Raw genomic sequence first — 18573 nt, forward strand, 5'->3', positions numbered from 1 at the left:
TGTTGATATTTCTCCCAGCAACCTTGATTCCAGCTTATGATTCATCGCCTGGCATTTTGCATGATGTACTCTGCTTAAAAGTTAAATAAGCATGGTGACATTGTATAGCCTTAACATACTTCTTTCTCAATTTGGAACCAGTCCATTGTTCCATGTCTGGTTCTAACTACTGCTTCTTGACCTGTATATAAGTTTCTTAGGAGGCAGGTAAGATGGTCTAGTATTCCCACCTCTTTAAGAATTTTTCACAGTTTTTTGTGATCCACACAGTCAAAAGCTTTAGCGTAGTCAACGAAGCAGAAGTAAATGTTTTTCTGGAACTCTCTTGCTTTTTCTAAATCCAGCTTGTACATCTGGAAGTTCTCAATTCATGTACTATTGAAGCCTAGCTTGAAGGATTTTGAGCATTACCTTGCTAGCATGTGAATGAGCACAATTGTATGCAATTGTTTGGACATTCTTTGGCATTGCCCTTCTTTGGGATTGGAATGAAAACTGACCTTTTCCAGTCCTGTGGCCACTGATAAATTTTCCAAATTTAGAGCATTATCTTTTAGGACTTAAATACCAAGGAGTATCTAATGAATTTCCCTTTCTGGGGCTTGTGAATCGAACTGCATCAAAATAACTTGAGCCTCAAATCAAGCCTCAAAGTGATGAAGGAAATTTCCAGTTTTGCCCATACCTGGAGAATTTATGTCAAAGTAAAAAGTGCATTTCAGCACATCTTAAATTTCCCCAGACTAGCCATTTTACTATCCAAAGGGGATTTTCATTCCTTGCTACCTGCAGCCCATCTGCACCTTCACACTGTCACTTCTGGAAGGCTCTCTTTTCCAGCTGCACCCAGTGTTTTTAGGGGCCAGATACTATCTGAGTCAGCTGTTAGAGCCAAAAGCTCGTAGAGGCTTAAACCACAAATACATTTCCTATGGTTTGTAGGACAGTCTTCCTTTAATACTAGTACATAATAATGTAAAATGTAGTCAACCTGCAGTTGTAGTGTGAAAAAGAGCTGTTTGTACACTTACTCCTCACCAGCTTATTGAGTAGTAGGAGATTCTGTAGAATTAGGAACCATTAGTAAATTTCTGTCCCGTCTCAATTTAATTCGGCTGAGTGTTGAAAATCACGGTTCATGTTTTCTCTTAATGATATTAGTGAGGATTATATAGCATTTGGCATACATTCTTAAATTATTACAGTCTTTATTAAACTAGTTATTTATAAAGTATACCTCAGTCAAAAATTCTGAAATCAAAACAAGGGAATGACTTAATATTAAAGTAAGGCAAATTTAAGAAAAGAGTTTATAATATAAGGTACATTTAAAGATTAGATGTTTTATATATTATTAAATGTGTTCTATGGATTCCTAATTTTTATTGGTAAATTAAATCTTTCTGAGTTTTGTGCCTTCTTATTACTGGCCATATAAATGTCTACCTGGCACCTCTTCGTCCTCCCCCTCCCCCACTTGCAAAAAAGAATTGCCAAGTCAAAAAATAATATAGATAGCAAATAAACATCCTCAAAAATGTAAATATTATGAGTAAGTGAAGAAATACAAGTTAAAATATCAAGCCACCATTTTACCCTATTACAATTTTTTTGTTGTTCTATTACAAAAGTATAACACCTTTCTTGTAGAAAATAAGAAAATAGGAATAAAAGAAAAGAAATCATAGCAACACAGTTTACACCTCATTATGTATTATAAATGTCAGTCCTTTTTCTTTCATGTCTAAAATTTATCTGATGGTCTCCTCTTGATGTACACTTGAATTTTTTGTTACTGTAAGCAATACTGTAGTAAATATTCTGTGTGTTGAATTTTTTTTCTTTTTTTTTGCATCTCTGATTATTTTGTTGGAACTAGTTCCAAGAACTCCTATTGCTGAGTCAAAGCAAATTGCACTTTTAAAGCTTTTGATTATCTTTTGCCCAATTGCTGACCAGAAAGGTTGTATCAGAGGTATGAGAGTATTAGTTTAAGCATTTTCTAATCCATATTTGTTTATATTGTTTATCTCTACCATTTTGATAACACCAAAGTGTTATCTCTTTTTTTAATTTGATTAACAATCAGAGCATATTTTACATGTACTAACATACTTCAAATTAAAGAAAAACATCATTGCCACATTATTTATGAAAGACACACACACACCCTGAATATTCAACAGAAAGCTGTTAAATAAACTATACTTCTAAACAGTAAACTGTGCAGCTATTAAAACATTAAGTATGTGAAGTATTCTTACTAACATAGGAAAAATATTTATTGTATTATGTTGGCTAAGATAATGAGAATGGTAAATTTTATATGTAATTTGATCTCTGTTATACTCTTTAAGCATACAAGGAAAAAACCTGAAAGAAAATCCACTAACATGTAATTGCTTCTGCATGATGATAGGTGTTTTAAAATATCTTTATAATTATTAATATTTTCCACATTTTTTATGACTAACATTTACACCACATTTGTGCAGAAAACATATTTTTGTTAAGCATACCATATTAATGGTGCCAGAGGGGGAACTGTCCAGCTGCATTTTATATTCTAAAGATAATAATTAAACATTTAGTATTAAAAGAAGGGACATGAACAGCTAACATAAATAAGATTCTGGTTAACTGTAAGCAGTTAAACAGCCAGTCATCAAAATGTTGTAAGTTCCACTTGCTTCAGAAGCTGACATTGTTGGGATGGTCTGAAAACGGAATGGTGTTCGTGAGTTTTTTCCTTTTCAGGTTGCTGCTGTTGATCTTCTGGTTCCTGGAGTTGGAGAACTCTTTGGAGGAAGCCTCAGAGAGGAACGGTGCCATTTCTTAGAACAGCGATTGGCCAGGTACTGGTCAGAACTAGAAAAAATGAATCTAAAAAATGGGAATGGGACACTCAAAGGCAGTAATGGCAGACTAACAGAACAGTACATAGATCTTCCTGACAGACCTGAATCTCAGATTCTGTGTGAACTTAAGCAAGTTGTTACTTAACCTCTCTGAGCTTCTCTTTCTGAAAGCATAGAACTGTTATATGAAACACAAAGATTTTTTTTTTTTTTTGCCCGCTACTTGTATATCTCTCTCCCTATAGAAATAGCTTTTTTTAAAGTTAGTGATAGAAAAAGGAAAGGCAACTAAAGCCCCTTAAAGTTTGTTCTTCCCTTTTCTCTGTGTTTTGGGGGAAAAGGAGTTGTTGGGTTTTTGGGTGTGTGTGGTTTTAAACTAAATCGTGCAGACAGGCTCTGAACCAGGGAAAGGATAAAGATGGAGGAAGAAAGAAACTAAAATTATCTGCTAAGCTAGCATTTAGAATAAGCAGTTTTCCCTTCCTCAGGTTTTCTACTATGTAAGTGTCTTGATTTAAGTATTTGAACAACTTTAACTCACTGTTTGAGACCTGGGAAATGTATCCATAAACACACAGAAAATGTTTTGGAGATGAGAAGTAGGGGAATCATGTTTCTAATTGAACTACCACTCCTGTATGTGCATGGTCTGCCAAAAAACCACAATGACTTCCTAAACTAACCAAGGTTATAAACCTGTGTTTTCCATGGTTTCCACTTTTACTGTGCCAGACTTTTTTTTAAAAAAAAGACTTTCCCATGTTGAAGGCGTAATCATTCTCTCCAGATAATACTAGGTTTCATAGTAACCTGGAAAAGTCTTGATTGTTTGACATGTTTGTTAAATTAGCCATTTGTAAGGGCTTCTCTTCCTAATGGAGAAGTGCTTAAAAAGTTGTTGCTTTTCCAAGATCCCAACTTATAAATCTGTTGAGTAACTTGGTTTTGTAATCCCAGTCATCCGAACTGCTCCGTTTGGTTTAGCATCCAGAAGAAAGGGGATAAATATGTTCTGGGAGGACTTTTTATCAACTAGACTACTAACTCCTTAGTATTTTTATAGTGTTAGGAAGTTCTGGGGAAATTGTGGAATTGAAGTGACAGTAAAACTCCTTAGATGGAAAGAATTTGAAGATTCTCTGGGGTTTTTTTTCAAAGCACAATAAAAATCACACATGGCAAGAAATCTCATCTGTTGAAAGATTAATTGGTCTGTTTTCTGTACTTGCTTCCTTCCTTCAGGAAACCTTTCCTCATAACATTAAATGTTTACCTAATATCTGATAATATCCAAATTTATCTTTCCTAACTAAGTGGATATATGTGTTTCCCTATCTCCAGGATCTGTCTTTGACTTCTATCAAGTTTTTCATATTTTTGCATATTTGAATTTTTCATAATCCTGATCACTTTGAGATGCGCCATGGTCCCAAATACTTTTAAGGACTGAAATTAATTTTAATGAGTACTAAGAACTTTAAATTTTATTAACATTTCTCAAATTGGCAAAAAAACAATTTGCAACCATATTATGAAGCAGCCTCAGAATCTATATTATTATTTAGTATTTTTAGTATTATTTAGTATTTTTAACTATTTTAATATTATGGAAAGAAAATTGTGTCTATACATCCCTTGTCTGGGTGTGCCTTTAGACATCATTACGAAGTAGTAATAGTGGTTTTCTTATGTCACCAGACAATAAGTTTATCTCATATGAACCCTCTCTCTTGGGCTCTGGACCATGCTTTCTTTCCATAGCATTTGTCATTTGATAATATTAGACTGTTAGTTTTCCTAATACTGGTTTTCTTATCTTTCTTACCACCTAATAAAGGTGCAGCTCCTCAACTGTATTATATATTATTATTTAAGAGCACAGGTTTTGGTATTTACTCCTTTATAAACAGCACTTTGCACATAACCCAGAATAAGTGTCTGGTGGTTAGTATATTGATCTTATTGTCATTCTCTGAAAGAATTTTCTTATTTTCATTTTACAGATTAGGACTGACAGAAGCCTACCAATGGTAAGAACATGACCCCTGATAACTCTTGTTCTGGTTCTGGATCTGAGTGTTACATAGTTTTCGCTTATATTTCCAGGGTGCTATAGAAGAGGATTAAAACAATGAACAGGTTCTGAGGTTAGTTATTCCCTTTGAATCTCTGAAAAGTAGTAATAATAAAAATCTGTCATTTTTATATTACCAATTGTGTGCCAGATAATAATGTTAAAATTTTGATGGATATTGTTTTGTGTAATCATCACAATACCCCCTGAGTTAGGTGCCATTCTTAATCCCTTTTTATTATCCTTCCAGGCCTGGGACCTGGAGATGTTAACTATCTTAATCAAGAGCACACAGAAGCATAGAACTGGGACTTTGTTCTTAACCATTATGCTTCATTTTCTCTATGTGTGAAATTAGGGGCTGAGCTAAGTGATCCCGGGGGCCTCCACCAACTGTAGGTGCTCCACCACCTAAGTTGCTTAGGGAAGATCGTCTTTCTGCATTCCCAAATTGTTCTGGTGTTCTTTCCGCAGATCCCTTCTTCAAGTACTTTTCAGTATATACAACTTATTTATTTATTCATATTTCTGTAATAAACGTCTTTCAGGATCTTGTATAATAGTATCAACCATATTATTAACTCTTTTGCTGTCCTCAGCAGAGGGAAAGGTCAAATTACACACTTGCCTTTTGGTAATGGAGCTAGATTTCAGAGACGCAAAAAGCCTGAAATTGGGTTCAAGTAATGGCCCTTGATTGCTTTATTTATCAGTAATGAACTTTGGCATATTTAATCTCTCTGAGCCTTGGTTTTCTTGGTTATAAAATGGAATGGTAATATCTACTTCACAGGATTTTTGTGAGGATAAAATGAAGCAATATAAGTTAAGTGTCTACACAGAGTAAAAGTTTAGTTTAATTTCCTTCCGCCTTTCCTCCTTTAGTGCTGAGTTTTGCTATTAGGTTGATGAACCTGATTGTCACGCTTACGCATTTTACCTCAATTTATTTTCTGTCTACAAGATGTTATTCATAGTATATAAAAACTACCTCTATATATATATATAACTAGATATATCTTAATCATTGGTTTAGACTTTTTCTGGTCTTTATTAATCATTTCAATACTACTCTTTTCCCAACTAAAGTTTTCAAATTCTTAACATCTCTAAATATAAGTATTATTTTAAGAGACAACAGGCCCAAAATGAAGTCACTTGTGCTAAGCTCACATCCCCAAACTGAGACTCAATACCTGATTTCATTATAATTTCAACATCTCCCAGAGGTGGAATCTTGAACCAGAGAGTCTAGAATTAGCTGGTCAACACTAGTGAGGTCATCTGCCTGATGGACACCTGTCATCTCCTAAAGGAAGATGACCTTGCCTGAAATCACTCACTCTTTGCTACTAACTTCCTTGTCCTGCCCTCTTCTGCCTAAAATCATTTTGTAGAGCTCTTCAGAGTTCTTTTCTGTTGCTAGGTGGGATCCTGCCTGATTGATGAATCATAGAATAAAGACTTTTAAACTTTACTCATTGAATTTTATTTTTTAACAGCTGGAATCTGCTTCCTTTTATATGGTAATCATGGTATCTTAAAAGGTAGAAATGACCTTAAAAATCTTCAAGTCTGTGATCTATGCTAGTGTTCTACCACACTGAATGTGTAGCTACCCCAGGTGTCTAAGAATTTTTTCAGTTCCCGTTTCTACATGCCCCATGCAAATGAAATCTGTAACTAGTTCCACAATTTTTTTTACCATCTCTTCTATAGAACCAATATAGCAACAATCAAACAAATACAGGTTCTTTTGAAAACTTATTTTTAGACGTAAATCTTTCCATCTATCAAAGCAAAGGCAAGAAAAATACTACAGGCAGACTGCTTCTTCTGAATTCAGTTTCCAGGTATTTATGCCAGTGTTCTGACATCTGCGTATGAGAAATTTAAAGCCAGCTAAAGCTGGATACTGGACTTTTAGCAGCCAGCTCAGATGCTGCAGGTGTTTGTGGCAGGTGGAATGATATGCCTTTCATCTCATTTTCTCACTAAATCAAAGTATGTTCTGCCTCCATGCCTTATAAAGTTAATTTAGCTACCAAAACATTTCAGTTACTCAAGACTGTGTTCCTTCCATCATTCCTGATCGTGCTTACTAATCTCAGGTTTTATCCTAGATAACTTCTTTCTTATTGATGTCTCACTTGGTTGTAACTCACCTAGTTGTAGTTTGTTTTTTATTTTAGAAAGAGAAGTACTTAGTTAGCTAAAATACCAATACATGTAGTTATTGTTATTAATAGTGGGGGAATAGGTTAAAGTCTTTATTCTTAAAGAGCCAAATGACTGCCAGCTGTGGTGTTTAAGTTTTATGCTGTATGTTTGTATATTTTACAAGTCATTCAAGAAACTATAAATTTATTTTAATCTGTATTGTATAATTCAGGAATTCCTGCCATCAAATGAAATAATTAAAAGAGTTATAGAGTCTTCTTCTTGCTCTTCCTTTCATAAAATAACTGTATCCTGGGCTGATTTATTGGAATCTGAGTTTGAATCCTCAATGTACCATTTTCTAGCATGTAGTCTTAATGTGGGAGTAGAACGTGCATGGATGGACTTCAGAGGCTGCGTAGCCTTTCAGAAAAATGACTCTGGACATCTTCCACCAGGCTTAAAGCAGAGGAGTTGAAGTTTTTCCTCACTGCAGTCCTCAAGAGTATATTATTATGCCTTCAAACAATAACCCTCCACATAGTAAGCATCTGTTTCTGGGTAGTCACTGGAGATAAAGGTTGAGTAAGATGCAGTTCCTGCCCTTGATGTAGCGTACAGACTAGTAGGAAGGGAATCTCTTTTTGTAATACATCAGGCAAACTGCTTCACCCTCTTCTATATATTGAACAATATGATTTTGATAAGAAAAAAAGAGCATTATCATTGATATACTAAGAAACAGAAGAGGAGTGTATTTAAAGAAAAATAATACAGTTCTTAGGAATTTTTCTGTAGCCTAAGGAGACAAGTTTTCTGTATATAAGTATCCAATAAACAAAAAATTAGGATCATGTGACCAAAGCCCATGAATGCATGACAGGATTTGCTGCTGTTTCGTCTCTATAATCTTGGACAGATCACTCTTAACTCCTCTGTGTCCTTCCTCTGTCTATAAGGTGAAAAGACTGGTCTGCCACAGTGATGTGACGAGCACAAATGACTGCAAGATACTTTTGAAACATAATATTCTATCATAACATCTGATCTTAAATGAAGCATTTATAGGTAATGATACTCTGTTTTTCAAAATCAGGTATCTGGACCTCCGTCGATTTGGATCTGTGCCACATGGAGGTTTTGGGATGGGATTTGAACGCTATCTGCAGTGCATCTTGGGAATTGACAATATCAAGGATGTTATCCCTTTTCCTAGATTTACTCATTCGTGTCTTTTGTAGCTGGAAGACTAACTAAGGAAAACCACCCTGTGCCAGAGGTATTGCACATGAATATGCATATAGGAGAACAAAATTGCAAAAGTTTTCCACATGTAATTGTCATGCCAGAAGATGCCGGAAAAATACACGTGATCATGATTTTCTTAGAAGGTTGAAGGCATTTCTTGGAAACATGAACTCTCAATAGGTATTTATAGCAAATAAAATCTCAAAGCTATTGCATCAACTAAGAAAAAGAGAAGAAATTGAACTAGATGGTCTCAAAGGTCCCTTCGAACTCTAGGATGGGATGACGTTGTTTACTTTCCTTTGTCTTTAATCATAGACCACTGCTCTCTATGACCTTTGACAAGAAACTACTGGCTGTTAAAAATAAAATGCTGTTGGACCTTTTCTCCCTTGCCATTTAACTTGTGATAAATTCCCATCTTATTCTCAGTGCTTTACTAAAGAAGAAAATACTCCTTTTTTGAATCTTGAGTTAAGAAAGCTGCTATTGTGAATTGAAATATTTTTCATCAGACTGTGTGAAAAAAATCACATTTAATAACTGTTGATCCTTATGTATAAAAACTAATGAGATGTATTAATTGTTCAAACTAATCACTGTCATGTTACAGTTTGTTTGTATTAGATGTTTGTAATGTTTCTGATAATAAAAGAGATTCTTGATACCTATGGAAGAAAAGAAACAAGTTTTTAAATTCCATTTGGCCTTTTCCCATTGAATTTGGAAGAAAGGTATTTTTCATCCAAGAGGAGGATATATAGCTAAACCTAAAGGGTGGATAATTTGGAGTCAGAAAGTGATTAGAGAGCATATTAGAGTGAGAAGATCACTGATTTGGGAGTTTGCGTCCTGACGGTTCTAGCAGGTACATTTATGAGTTTGGATCAGCCACTTACCCTGTATAAGCTCAGGTATAATTTTCCTCACAGACTTGATATAGTAATTATATAAAAGTGTGTGTGTGTTTAAAACCATAAAATGCTACCCAGATTTTTTAAACTCTATTTTTAGTCTTCATTGACATACAGGTACATGGACTTACGGCAAATTGTGAACTCAGAATTCAGATGCGTCAAATAATTGTAAAAAGGCATGCATGTGTGAATAATCTATTTTTCTCAGTCTCATTAGATAACTTATCTTAGGTTATTTCTTAATGAATTTCTGTATGCACTGTATGCACCTAACTCAAAATCAAACATTTGGAAAGAACTGCAGAACCTAGAGTTGGAAGTCATAGGAGACACTAAGATGTTGTCAGGGTCAAAACTTCTGCCTAAAGCAGTGGAATCTGTGTACCTTGGCAGCCTCTTGGCGAAGAGCTCAGTACCCCACAAAACAGCTCATTCCATTTCTGAATCTAATTGGTTGCTGTTACTAAGCTAAAATCTGCTTCCCTGGAACTTTAATCCTTGGGCTTAGATACCAAGTTTGGGTTGTTCTTGTCTAGTTGATAAATTGTATCTCTTTTGCAACCCCATGGACTATAGCCCTCCAGGCTCCTCTGTCCATAAGATTTCCCAGGCAAGAATACTAGAGTGGGTTGCCATTTCTTTCTCCAGGGGATCTTCCTAACCCAGGGATTGAACTCACATCTCCAACATCATCTGGTGGATTTTTTTTTTTAACCACTGAGCACCTGGGAAGCCTTGGGACAGCATAAAAGGGACAATTATGGGTTCCATATGACTGACTCGTTTCAACTATGGGATAGTGAGATAAATTCATTTGTTTAGTCAGCAAATATTATCTGAGCTTATTCTACATGCCACAAACTGTGCTAGTTGCTAAATAAACAGTAGTGCCCTGACCCTTGCCTTCATGGAATTTACTGTCTGTTAGAGAAGATATTCCAATGATAAGTAAACAAATGTATTGTTTCAAAATGTGACCTATGCTCCAGGGTGGCACTGGTGTTAAGAACTAGCCCGCCAATGCAACAGACTAAGAGACATGGGTTCGATCCCTAGGTTGGGAAGACCCCCTGGAGGAGGGCACGGCAACCCATTCAAGTATTCTTGCCTGGAGAATCCCCATGGACAGAGGAGCCTGGTGGGCTATGGTTCATAGGGTCACAAAGAGTCAGACATGACTGAACCAAGTTAGCACACATGCATGTGTAAAAGTTATAAAGAATAGGACAATCATAGATAAGCTTGCTAGAGGAGGCATTTCTGAAAAGATGATAGTTAGCCTTAGACCTGGAAGATAAAATAGAGAAACTGTTTTAAAACATTCGTGACGTCAGTTAATTTGATTTGGCATTTAAGTCTTGATATTATATTTTGTGGAGCAAGAAGCAAACATATTCACAGGCCTGAAACCTGGATGCAGTAATAGTTTCCAAGGCTTCTAGGAATCATACCTGCAGTGATTTTTGAGGAACCAGATAGAATTGTGATGGTAATTAACATGATGGCTGGGCATCAAAAAGAACAGTGATAGAATACTGAATGAGAGAAACCCCGGTTTCTGGCCCCAGTGCCACCGTTAGCTTCACTGTGGAGCTTTAGGCAAGTAAAATCATCCTTGTGGCCCCCAGTTATTTGAGCTGCAGAGCTATCATGTTAAAGTAGGTCAGTTCTAAGGATCTGTCTGTTAATCTTCTATGAATCTATTAGACATAGTCACTAACAATTGATTTAGAGTCTGACTTTTAGATTTTTCTTTTTACTACATACTTGGTCTCTGATAACGTATAATAAGGTCGTTTAACAGTAGACTTAAGTGTGTTCAGTGTGTGTGAATGTGAGGTGGAAAGGGTTCCTTCTCAAGGCATCAAACATATATTCTTCCTTATCTTTTTGAGTCTCCAGAACTATATTTCCAAACTGTCACACTTATTCATTCTTTTCTCTCACAGTTGATTACATAATGAGTATCTGGTTGAAGCCAAACATTTGCCACTTATATAACAGCCTAGTAATTTCCCATCTTTGACTCAGTACTTATATTTTATCAATAAGCGAACAAACAGCAGGTACCAATGTCTGACAAGGATGGTGAAAAGCCGAAACTAGGGACTTCCCTGGTGGTCCAGTACTTGAGAGATTGTGCTTCCACTGTAGGGAGCACAGGTTCCATCTCTAGTCAGGGAACCAAGATTCCACGTGCCTTGCAGCATGTCCAAAAAATAGGGGGGGGGGGGGGGGAATGCCAAAACTAAACTGTTGCTTGCAGGCAGCATCGATGGAAAAAAACTTTTAAATGTTAACTTGTCAGCTTGTGTGTGAATATCCAGATTCTACACAGAAACAACATTGTATAATTCTGTGTATAATGAATAAAGGTATGGATTTAATAGTTAAGGACGGTCTATTCTCTTACAGGACTTAATCTGTGAGTTAAAAGGTGATCTGAGGGTGTTTATTTTCTCTTGAGTAACCAGTTTCCAATGAGGGAAAAAATCAGATTCTGCTTTCCTAAGATTTCCAAACACTTCCTCAGAATAGTAACTCAAGTAAGAATGTATTCTAAAAGTTAGAAATGTTTTTTCCATCATTAATTCCCTTTCTTGTTTCAAATTTTGAAGTAGGTGGAGAAAAATAGTTACTTTCCATCCACTTATCCTCTTGCCTGGGGAACTTGTGCTATCAATTTTTTTTTTTTTTGGTGGCGGGTGGCTATGGTTAGGAGGGTCTGACAAGAACTTAATTGTGTAAGTGATCCATTCCAGATCTAGACACAGCTTTCCCAGCCTCTGACCGAGCCCAGAGACTCTGTCACAGAACAGCAAAGGGACTGTTTGACCTTTTGTCCCTCTAAAACAGGATTGGCCAGAAACATCCCTCTACAGTGTTGTATGTTTATATTCTCTGTAAATTGAATGTAGACATTCAAGCATGACTGAACAGGCACTGAAGATGCGATTGGTGAGAGGGATTAACTCTACACTTCTTTAAATCTCTTACTTCAGATAATTATAGATGAAAGATGCTTATTTGAATTGGATTGCTATTTATTCATGTATTTATTTTAGTAAGTGGTGAGGCAAGAACATAAAAATGCAGAGTTGAAAGACAGATTGGCCTGGATTGAATTGATAAGAAATGTCTGGGGCTTTTTGGCTTCTGATCAATATTTGTATTCAGTCTGCAATCTAAAGTATGTATAATAAAAAAAAAAAAAGAGGTGGGAGTAATATCTGATTGTAGTTCTTCCCAGTTTATATTCCAATTAAAAGATAGAAAAGGCTGGACTTCCCTGGTGGCCCAGTGGTCAAGAATCCTGCCAGTGCAGGGGACCACGGGTTCAAGCCCTGGTCCGAGGAGTTGCACATGCCGCAGGGCAGCTAAGCCAGTGCACCACATACGCCGAACCCACTCAGCCCACCCACTGGGCCCACATGCTGCAACTCAGGAAAACCCTGTGCCCTGGAGCATGCAACACAGGAAGCCACCACACCGAGAAGCCCCCACACCACAACTAGAAAGAAGTGTACACAGCAACAAAGACCCAGTGCAGCCAAAAATAAATTACCTATTTAAAAAAAATGGAAAAAGCATTAAGGAAAGAGTGGAAAGCATCCTTAATCACCCTGAGCCAAAATGATTCAGTAGGATTTCTGTAAGATGGGTCTTGTTAGATCGTGGTCAGCACCCCTCCAGAAACTGAGACATTCCACCATTGACAGGAGCCCTAGACTGCCCCTTGGATCAGCTAAGACTCCAGCTGGCTCCTGTAAAGTTTGGTTTGGAATCCAGTGGATTTACAGTCATTATTAATACACTCTGTTGTAGTTTCTGGGGGACTTTTATAAGGAAATCTGGAGTTTAGATGGTTCTTAAACTGCCGTTCAAGCAGCTAGTCATTGATTTAACAGTTAATGACTCTTCAACTACATCTTTCAGTTCAGTTCATTTCAGTTGCTCACTTGTGTCCGATTCTTTGTGACCCCAGGGACTGCAGCACACCAGGCTTCCCTGTCTATCACCAACTCCCGGAGCTTACTCAGACTTAATGTCCATCACATCGGTGATGCCATCCAACCATCTCATCCTCTGTCATCCCTTTCTCCTCCTGCCTTCAGTCTTTCCCAGCATCAGGGTCTTTTCCAGTGAGTCAGCTCTTTGCATCAGGTGACCAAAGTACTGGAGTTTCAGCTTCAGCATCAATCCTTCCAGTGAATGTTGAGGGCTGATTTCCTTTAGGATGGACTCGTTGGATTTCCTTGCAGTCCAAGGGACTCTCAAGAGTCTTCTCCAACATCACAGTTCAAAAGCATCAATTCTTCGGCACTCAGCTTTCTTTATAGTCCAACTCTCACATCATACATGACTACTGGAAAAACCATAGCTTTGACTAGACATACCTTTGTTGGTAAAGTAATGTCTCTGCTTTTTAATATGCTGTCGAGGTTGGTTATAACTTTTCTTCCAAGGAGCAAGTATCTTTTAATTTCATGGCTACAGTCACCATCTGCAGTGATTTTACTGTTCATAATTGTTATTAGTGATACAGCTATTATGTGGGCATTGTTCTGCAGTTTACTATATATTTTTTTAACATATCCACAATAGATTATGGACCTCATTCCTTTGTAGCTTACTGTGCCAGAAATTTGTTTGGTTAGATTAGCTTGTTTGTTAATGGAGATTGGTTATTAGGAATTCCTAATAATCCTGGAGAAATAAAGCTCACCACTCTCAGCCCCCAGAGAAAGTGAAAGCACAGAACTTTTTATAGTCATCAGCGAATCTTGCATCTTAAGCCCCAGTGCAGAGCACACTAGCCTATGATTTCCTTGTTCTGTACAGGAAAAAGAAATTTAAGAATGTGATGGAAAATGATGCTTGAGCCCAAATACATTCTAGTAAAGAGAAACATGGAAAATGGAATATAGAGCCCCAGACCCAGCAGTATACTTCAGCTCACTGTGTTTTCCCTGTTTAATGAGTCTGTGTTCATGTTTTTCCTACCTTTCTCTTAGGATCATCTTAGAATATACATAGGAAGGTAGATGAAAGAGCTTTGATAGGAATTATTAATATACTCCCCAGAGTGACCAGCCTTTGATATTTCAAGATGATATTCTGAGAATAGAAACTTTGGTGGGCCCTTGAAGCAAAGTTTTTTTGTTTTTTCCATGCTATAAATACATATATATAAAGTGAGAACTGTATTTCGCAGAACCTGGTTTTTGTCACGTGCAGAATGTTCTCTGCACACTGGCTCAACAACAACTGCAGGTTTGCTGTTTTCCAATGATCCCAGATTTGAAAAATCTCTTAGTATATCCCTTCCCCTGTATATAATATATAAATTACTCCCTCTGTGTTTTTCGAAGTTTCTAATAATTTACCCATTGAACCATCAGTGAGTAAGAACTGTCTATCTTAAAAGATGACTTTTTAAAAAATTTTATTTATGCATGCATTTTTGGTTGTGCTAGATCTTCATTGCTGTTCAGGCTTTGCTCTAGCTGCAGTGAGTGGGGGCTATTCCCTAGCTGCGGAGTGCGGGTTTCTCATTGCAGCGGCTTCCTTTTTGCACAACACAGGCTCTAGGGCATGCAGGCCCTCAGTAGTTGTGGCACGTGGGCTCAGTAGTTGTGGCTTCCTGGGCCCTAGAGCGCATGTTCAGCAGTTGTGGCGCGTGGGCTTTGTTGCTCCGAGGCCTGTGGGGTCTTCCCAGATCAAGGATTGAACCCCGATCTCCTGCATTGGCAGGCAGATTCTTTACCACTGAGCCAACAGGGAAACCCAAGAGATAGCTTTTTTTTTTAATCCTTGGAGAAATCTTGATTGTAACCTGATAGTAACAGAACCTGCTTCTCCATGGCATGCAAATATAATAAATGAGAAACCACCTCATACTTCCTTCTCCTCAGCCATCTCTTCTCCAGAATAGACTCTGTAACTGCTCAGTTGGGACAGTCTGTCCTTCCCGGAAGGGCTGCACCCCACTAGGGTGTTCACCAGGCAGTGTATCCTGAAAGCAGGTCTTTCTCTTGGTCGAGGAATGCTTCCCTGCACCATCCACTCAGCTGCTACCCAAGCACCCTGTGCCACAAGTCGCAACGTTAGAAGGGCTTCACATCTCCAGTGCCTCCTTCCTGTCATTTTATAGCCTATAGTGGTTGTTCTTCCTCCGGTTATCTGTCATATGGAAAAAGCTCAGTTAATAGTGTCACAATGTTTGGGACAGTCCTAGCCCCCTTTGGGGATTGCAGAAATGGACTTGGGTCATCTATTAATTTGCTATTGAATCTTTCACCGAAGATTTCCACCACTATTACATTCATTTTATTTATTTTATTTTATTTTATTTTGCATTTCCCTAAGAGGCAGGGACTGGAGAAGGCAATGGCAACCCACTCCAATACTCTTGCCTGGAAAATCCCATTGACGGAGGAACCTGGTAGGCTGCAGTCCATGGGGTCACGAAGAGTCGGACACGACTGAGCGACTTCACTTTCACTTTTCACTTTCATGCATTGGAGAAGGAAATGGCAACCCAATCCAGTGTTCTTGCCTGGAGAATCCCAGGGACGGTGGAGCCTGGTGGGCTGCTATCTATGGGGTCGCACAGAGTTGGACACGACTGAAGCGACTTAGCAGCAGCAGCAGCAGCAACAGGCAGGAACTGATTCCTTATACAGTTAGGGTACAGCTGGCCAGTGATCTCTTTAAATGTAATTTCCATCTTCTACATCCTCCATTACAGGTTTCTGCATCAGGAAACTCTGGGGTCAGATTCCTGCCAGAAAATGTGCTAGATGTTTGGTGTCCTGGAAGGGGTATTAGATGTAGAGGGAGAAGACTGTGGTTTGTGTCTGACATACTGCATACTAGCTGTGGAATCTTGAGCAGGTTATTTTATCTCTGAGTTTGTGTATGCATCTGCAAAATGAGGATAATATTTAACTTACAGTGTTGTGAGAAAGACTATGTGAAAGGGTTTCATAAATTGAAAACACTATACAAAGGTAAAGTCTTCAAAGGGAATCCCTTTCAAAACTCAAAAAAATTTGTATGAACAAAGATAATTATTGCATGTTGAATGAAATATTTTATAGCCATAGAAATTATAAGAGAAGATGTGTTGAAAAAAAATTTTAACTGTACTTAGTAATTGCAACAGTGTAAAAGCTATGTCCATGGACTACAAGTGTATGGGGAAAATGGAATCAGCTGTTTCAGGATGTGGGTTGGAGTGACTTTTCTCTAAAAACATCTTTGGTGTATGCAGTTCAGTTCAGTAGACTCACTCTGCTGGATGTGGTGCTCCATTCTGTGGATACAGAGATAAATAGGAGGTGCTCCCATGACTCAGGGACTCCCCTTTCGTATAATCTTTTCCAAAGCTGATTATGTGTAAGAATCACCTGGGAAGCTTATTAAAAATTCAGGTTATCCTGGTACCACCCTGGAAAGTCTGTTTTACCCTAAAAGATCTAGGATGGAGCAGCCCACAGTTTGCATTCTTTTAACAGTCACCCTGAATAATTCTAATTGTTGTTCACTCAGTCATGTCTGACTCTTTGTGACCCCATGGACTGCAGCATGCCAAACTTCCCTGTCCTTCTCTATCTCCCTGAGTTTGCTCAAACTTATGTCCATTGAGTTGGTGATGCCATCCAACCATCTCATCCTCTGTCATACCCTCTTCTTCTGCCCTCAGTCTTTCCCAGCATTAGGGTCTTTTCCAGTGAGTTGGCTCTTGGCATCTGGTGGCCAAAGTATTGGAACTTCAGCATCAGTCTTTCCAATGAATATTCAGCGTTGATTTCCTTTAGGATGGACTGGTTGGATCTCCTTGCAGTCCAAGGGGCTCTCAGAGAGTCTTCTCCAGCACCACAATTTGAAAGCATCAGTTCTTAGTTGCTCAGATTTCTTTATAGTCCAACTCTCACATCTGTACCTGACTACTGGAAAAACCATAGCTTTGACTCTATGGACCTTTGTCAGCAAATTGAAATTTCTGCTTTTTAATATGCTGTCTAAGCTTGTGACAGCTTTTCTTCCAAGGAGCAAGCATCTTTAATTTCGTGGCTGCAGTTAACTGTCCACAGTGATTTTGGAGCGCAAGAAAATAAAGTCTGTCACTGTTCCCATTTTCTTCCCCATCTATTTGCCACGAAGTGCTGGGACCAGATGCCATGATCTTAGTTTTTTTTTAAATGTTGAGTTTTCAACCAGCTTTTTCACTCTCCTCTTTCACCTTCATCAAGAGGGTGTGATCCACACAGTCAAAGGCTTTAGTGTAGTCAGTGAAGCAGAAATGGATGTTTTCTGCAATTCCCTTGCCTTTTCTATTATCCAGCGGATGTTGGCAATTTGATCTCTGGTTCCTCTGCCTTTGCTAGTCCAGCTGGAAGTTGGTTCACATACTGTTGAAGCCTGGCTTGAAGGATTTTGAGTACTACCTTGCTAGCATGTGAAATGAGTGCAATTGTGTGGTAGTTTGAACATTCTTTGGCATTGCCCATCCTTGGAATTGGAATGGAAACTGACCTTTTCCAGTCCTGTGGCCACTGCTGAGTTTTCCAAATTTGCTGGCATAATGAGTGCAGTACTTTAACAGCTCAGCTGGAATCCCATCACTTCCACTAGTTTTGTTCATAGTGATGGTTCCTCAGGGCCACTTGACTTCACACTCCCAAGATGTCTGGCTCTAGGTGCGTGATCACACCATCGTGGTTATCTGGGTCATGAAGATCTTTTTTGTATAGTTCTTCTGTGTATTCTTGCCACCTCTTAATATTCTTGCTTCCTCAGACAACTATTTTGCCTTGTTGCATTTCTTGGGGATGGTTTTGGTCACTGCCTCCTATACAACATTAGGAGCCTCCATCCATATAGTTCTTCAGACACTCTGTCTATCAGCTCTAATCCCTTGATCTACTTCCACTGTATAATCATAAGGGATTTGATTTATGATTTAGGTCATATCTGAATGGCCTAATGGTTTTCCCTACTTCTTCAATTTAAGTTTGAGACTGGAGTACGTTGTCATATCCTTGTCCAGGGGATCTTCCCAACCCAGGGATTGAACCCACGTCTCCTACATAGGCAGGCAGATTCTTTACCACTGAGCTACCTCTTGCATCTCCTGCATTGGCAGGTGGATTCTTTACTACTGAGCCACCTGTGAAACCCAGATGATTCTAACATAGATGGTTTAATATCACACCATTAGTGTGAAATCTTCAGTGGGGTCTTAATGTTTTTACAGTAAAAAGTAATAATTACACAGATCTGCTCACTGAAGAATCTGACTGTTCTGTCT

At 38.1% G+C, this 18573-nt stretch overlaps 1 protein-coding gene and 1 long non-coding RNA gene across 10 annotated transcripts in view; one reads left to right on the forward strand and one right to left on the reverse strand.

The window, feature by feature from the left end:
• Nucleotides 1-8698, forward strand: part of NARS2 (asparaginyl-tRNA synthetase 2, mitochondrial) — a 130257-nt gene extending 121559 nt beyond the window's left edge. For 8 of the 9 annotated variants that reach the window (XM_070457237.1, XM_070457235.1, XM_020915163.2 and 5 more), the window contains 3 exons: nt 2758-2855; nt 4862-4888; nt 8189-8698. In XM_070457237.1, the coding sequence (XP_070313338.1) occupies nt 2758-2855; nt 4862-4888; nt 8189-8333 (270 nt within the window). In that variant the 3' untranslated portion in view covers nt 8334-8698. Of the gene's footprint in view, nt 1-2757; nt 2856-4861; nt 4889-4964; nt 5006-8188 lie in introns of all 9 variants that reach the window. The other variant, XM_070457234.1, reaches the window with a different exon arrangement.
• Nucleotides 1192-18573, reverse strand: part of LOC110151751 (uncharacterized) — a 28267-nt gene continuing 10885 nt past the window's right edge. The window contains exon 4 of the long non-coding RNA XR_011484311.1: nt 1192-2883. This is a non-coding gene — a long non-coding RNA (uncharacterized lncRNA). The remainder of the gene's footprint in view (nt 2884-18573) is intronic.

The sequence above is a fragment of the Odocoileus virginianus genome, chromosome 28, assembly GCF_023699985.2.
Source record: "Odocoileus virginianus isolate 20LAN1187 ecotype Illinois chromosome 28, Ovbor_1.2, whole genome shotgun sequence".
NCBI classification, from domain to species: Eukaryota; Metazoa; Chordata; class Mammalia; order Artiodactyla; family Cervidae; genus Odocoileus; species Odocoileus virginianus.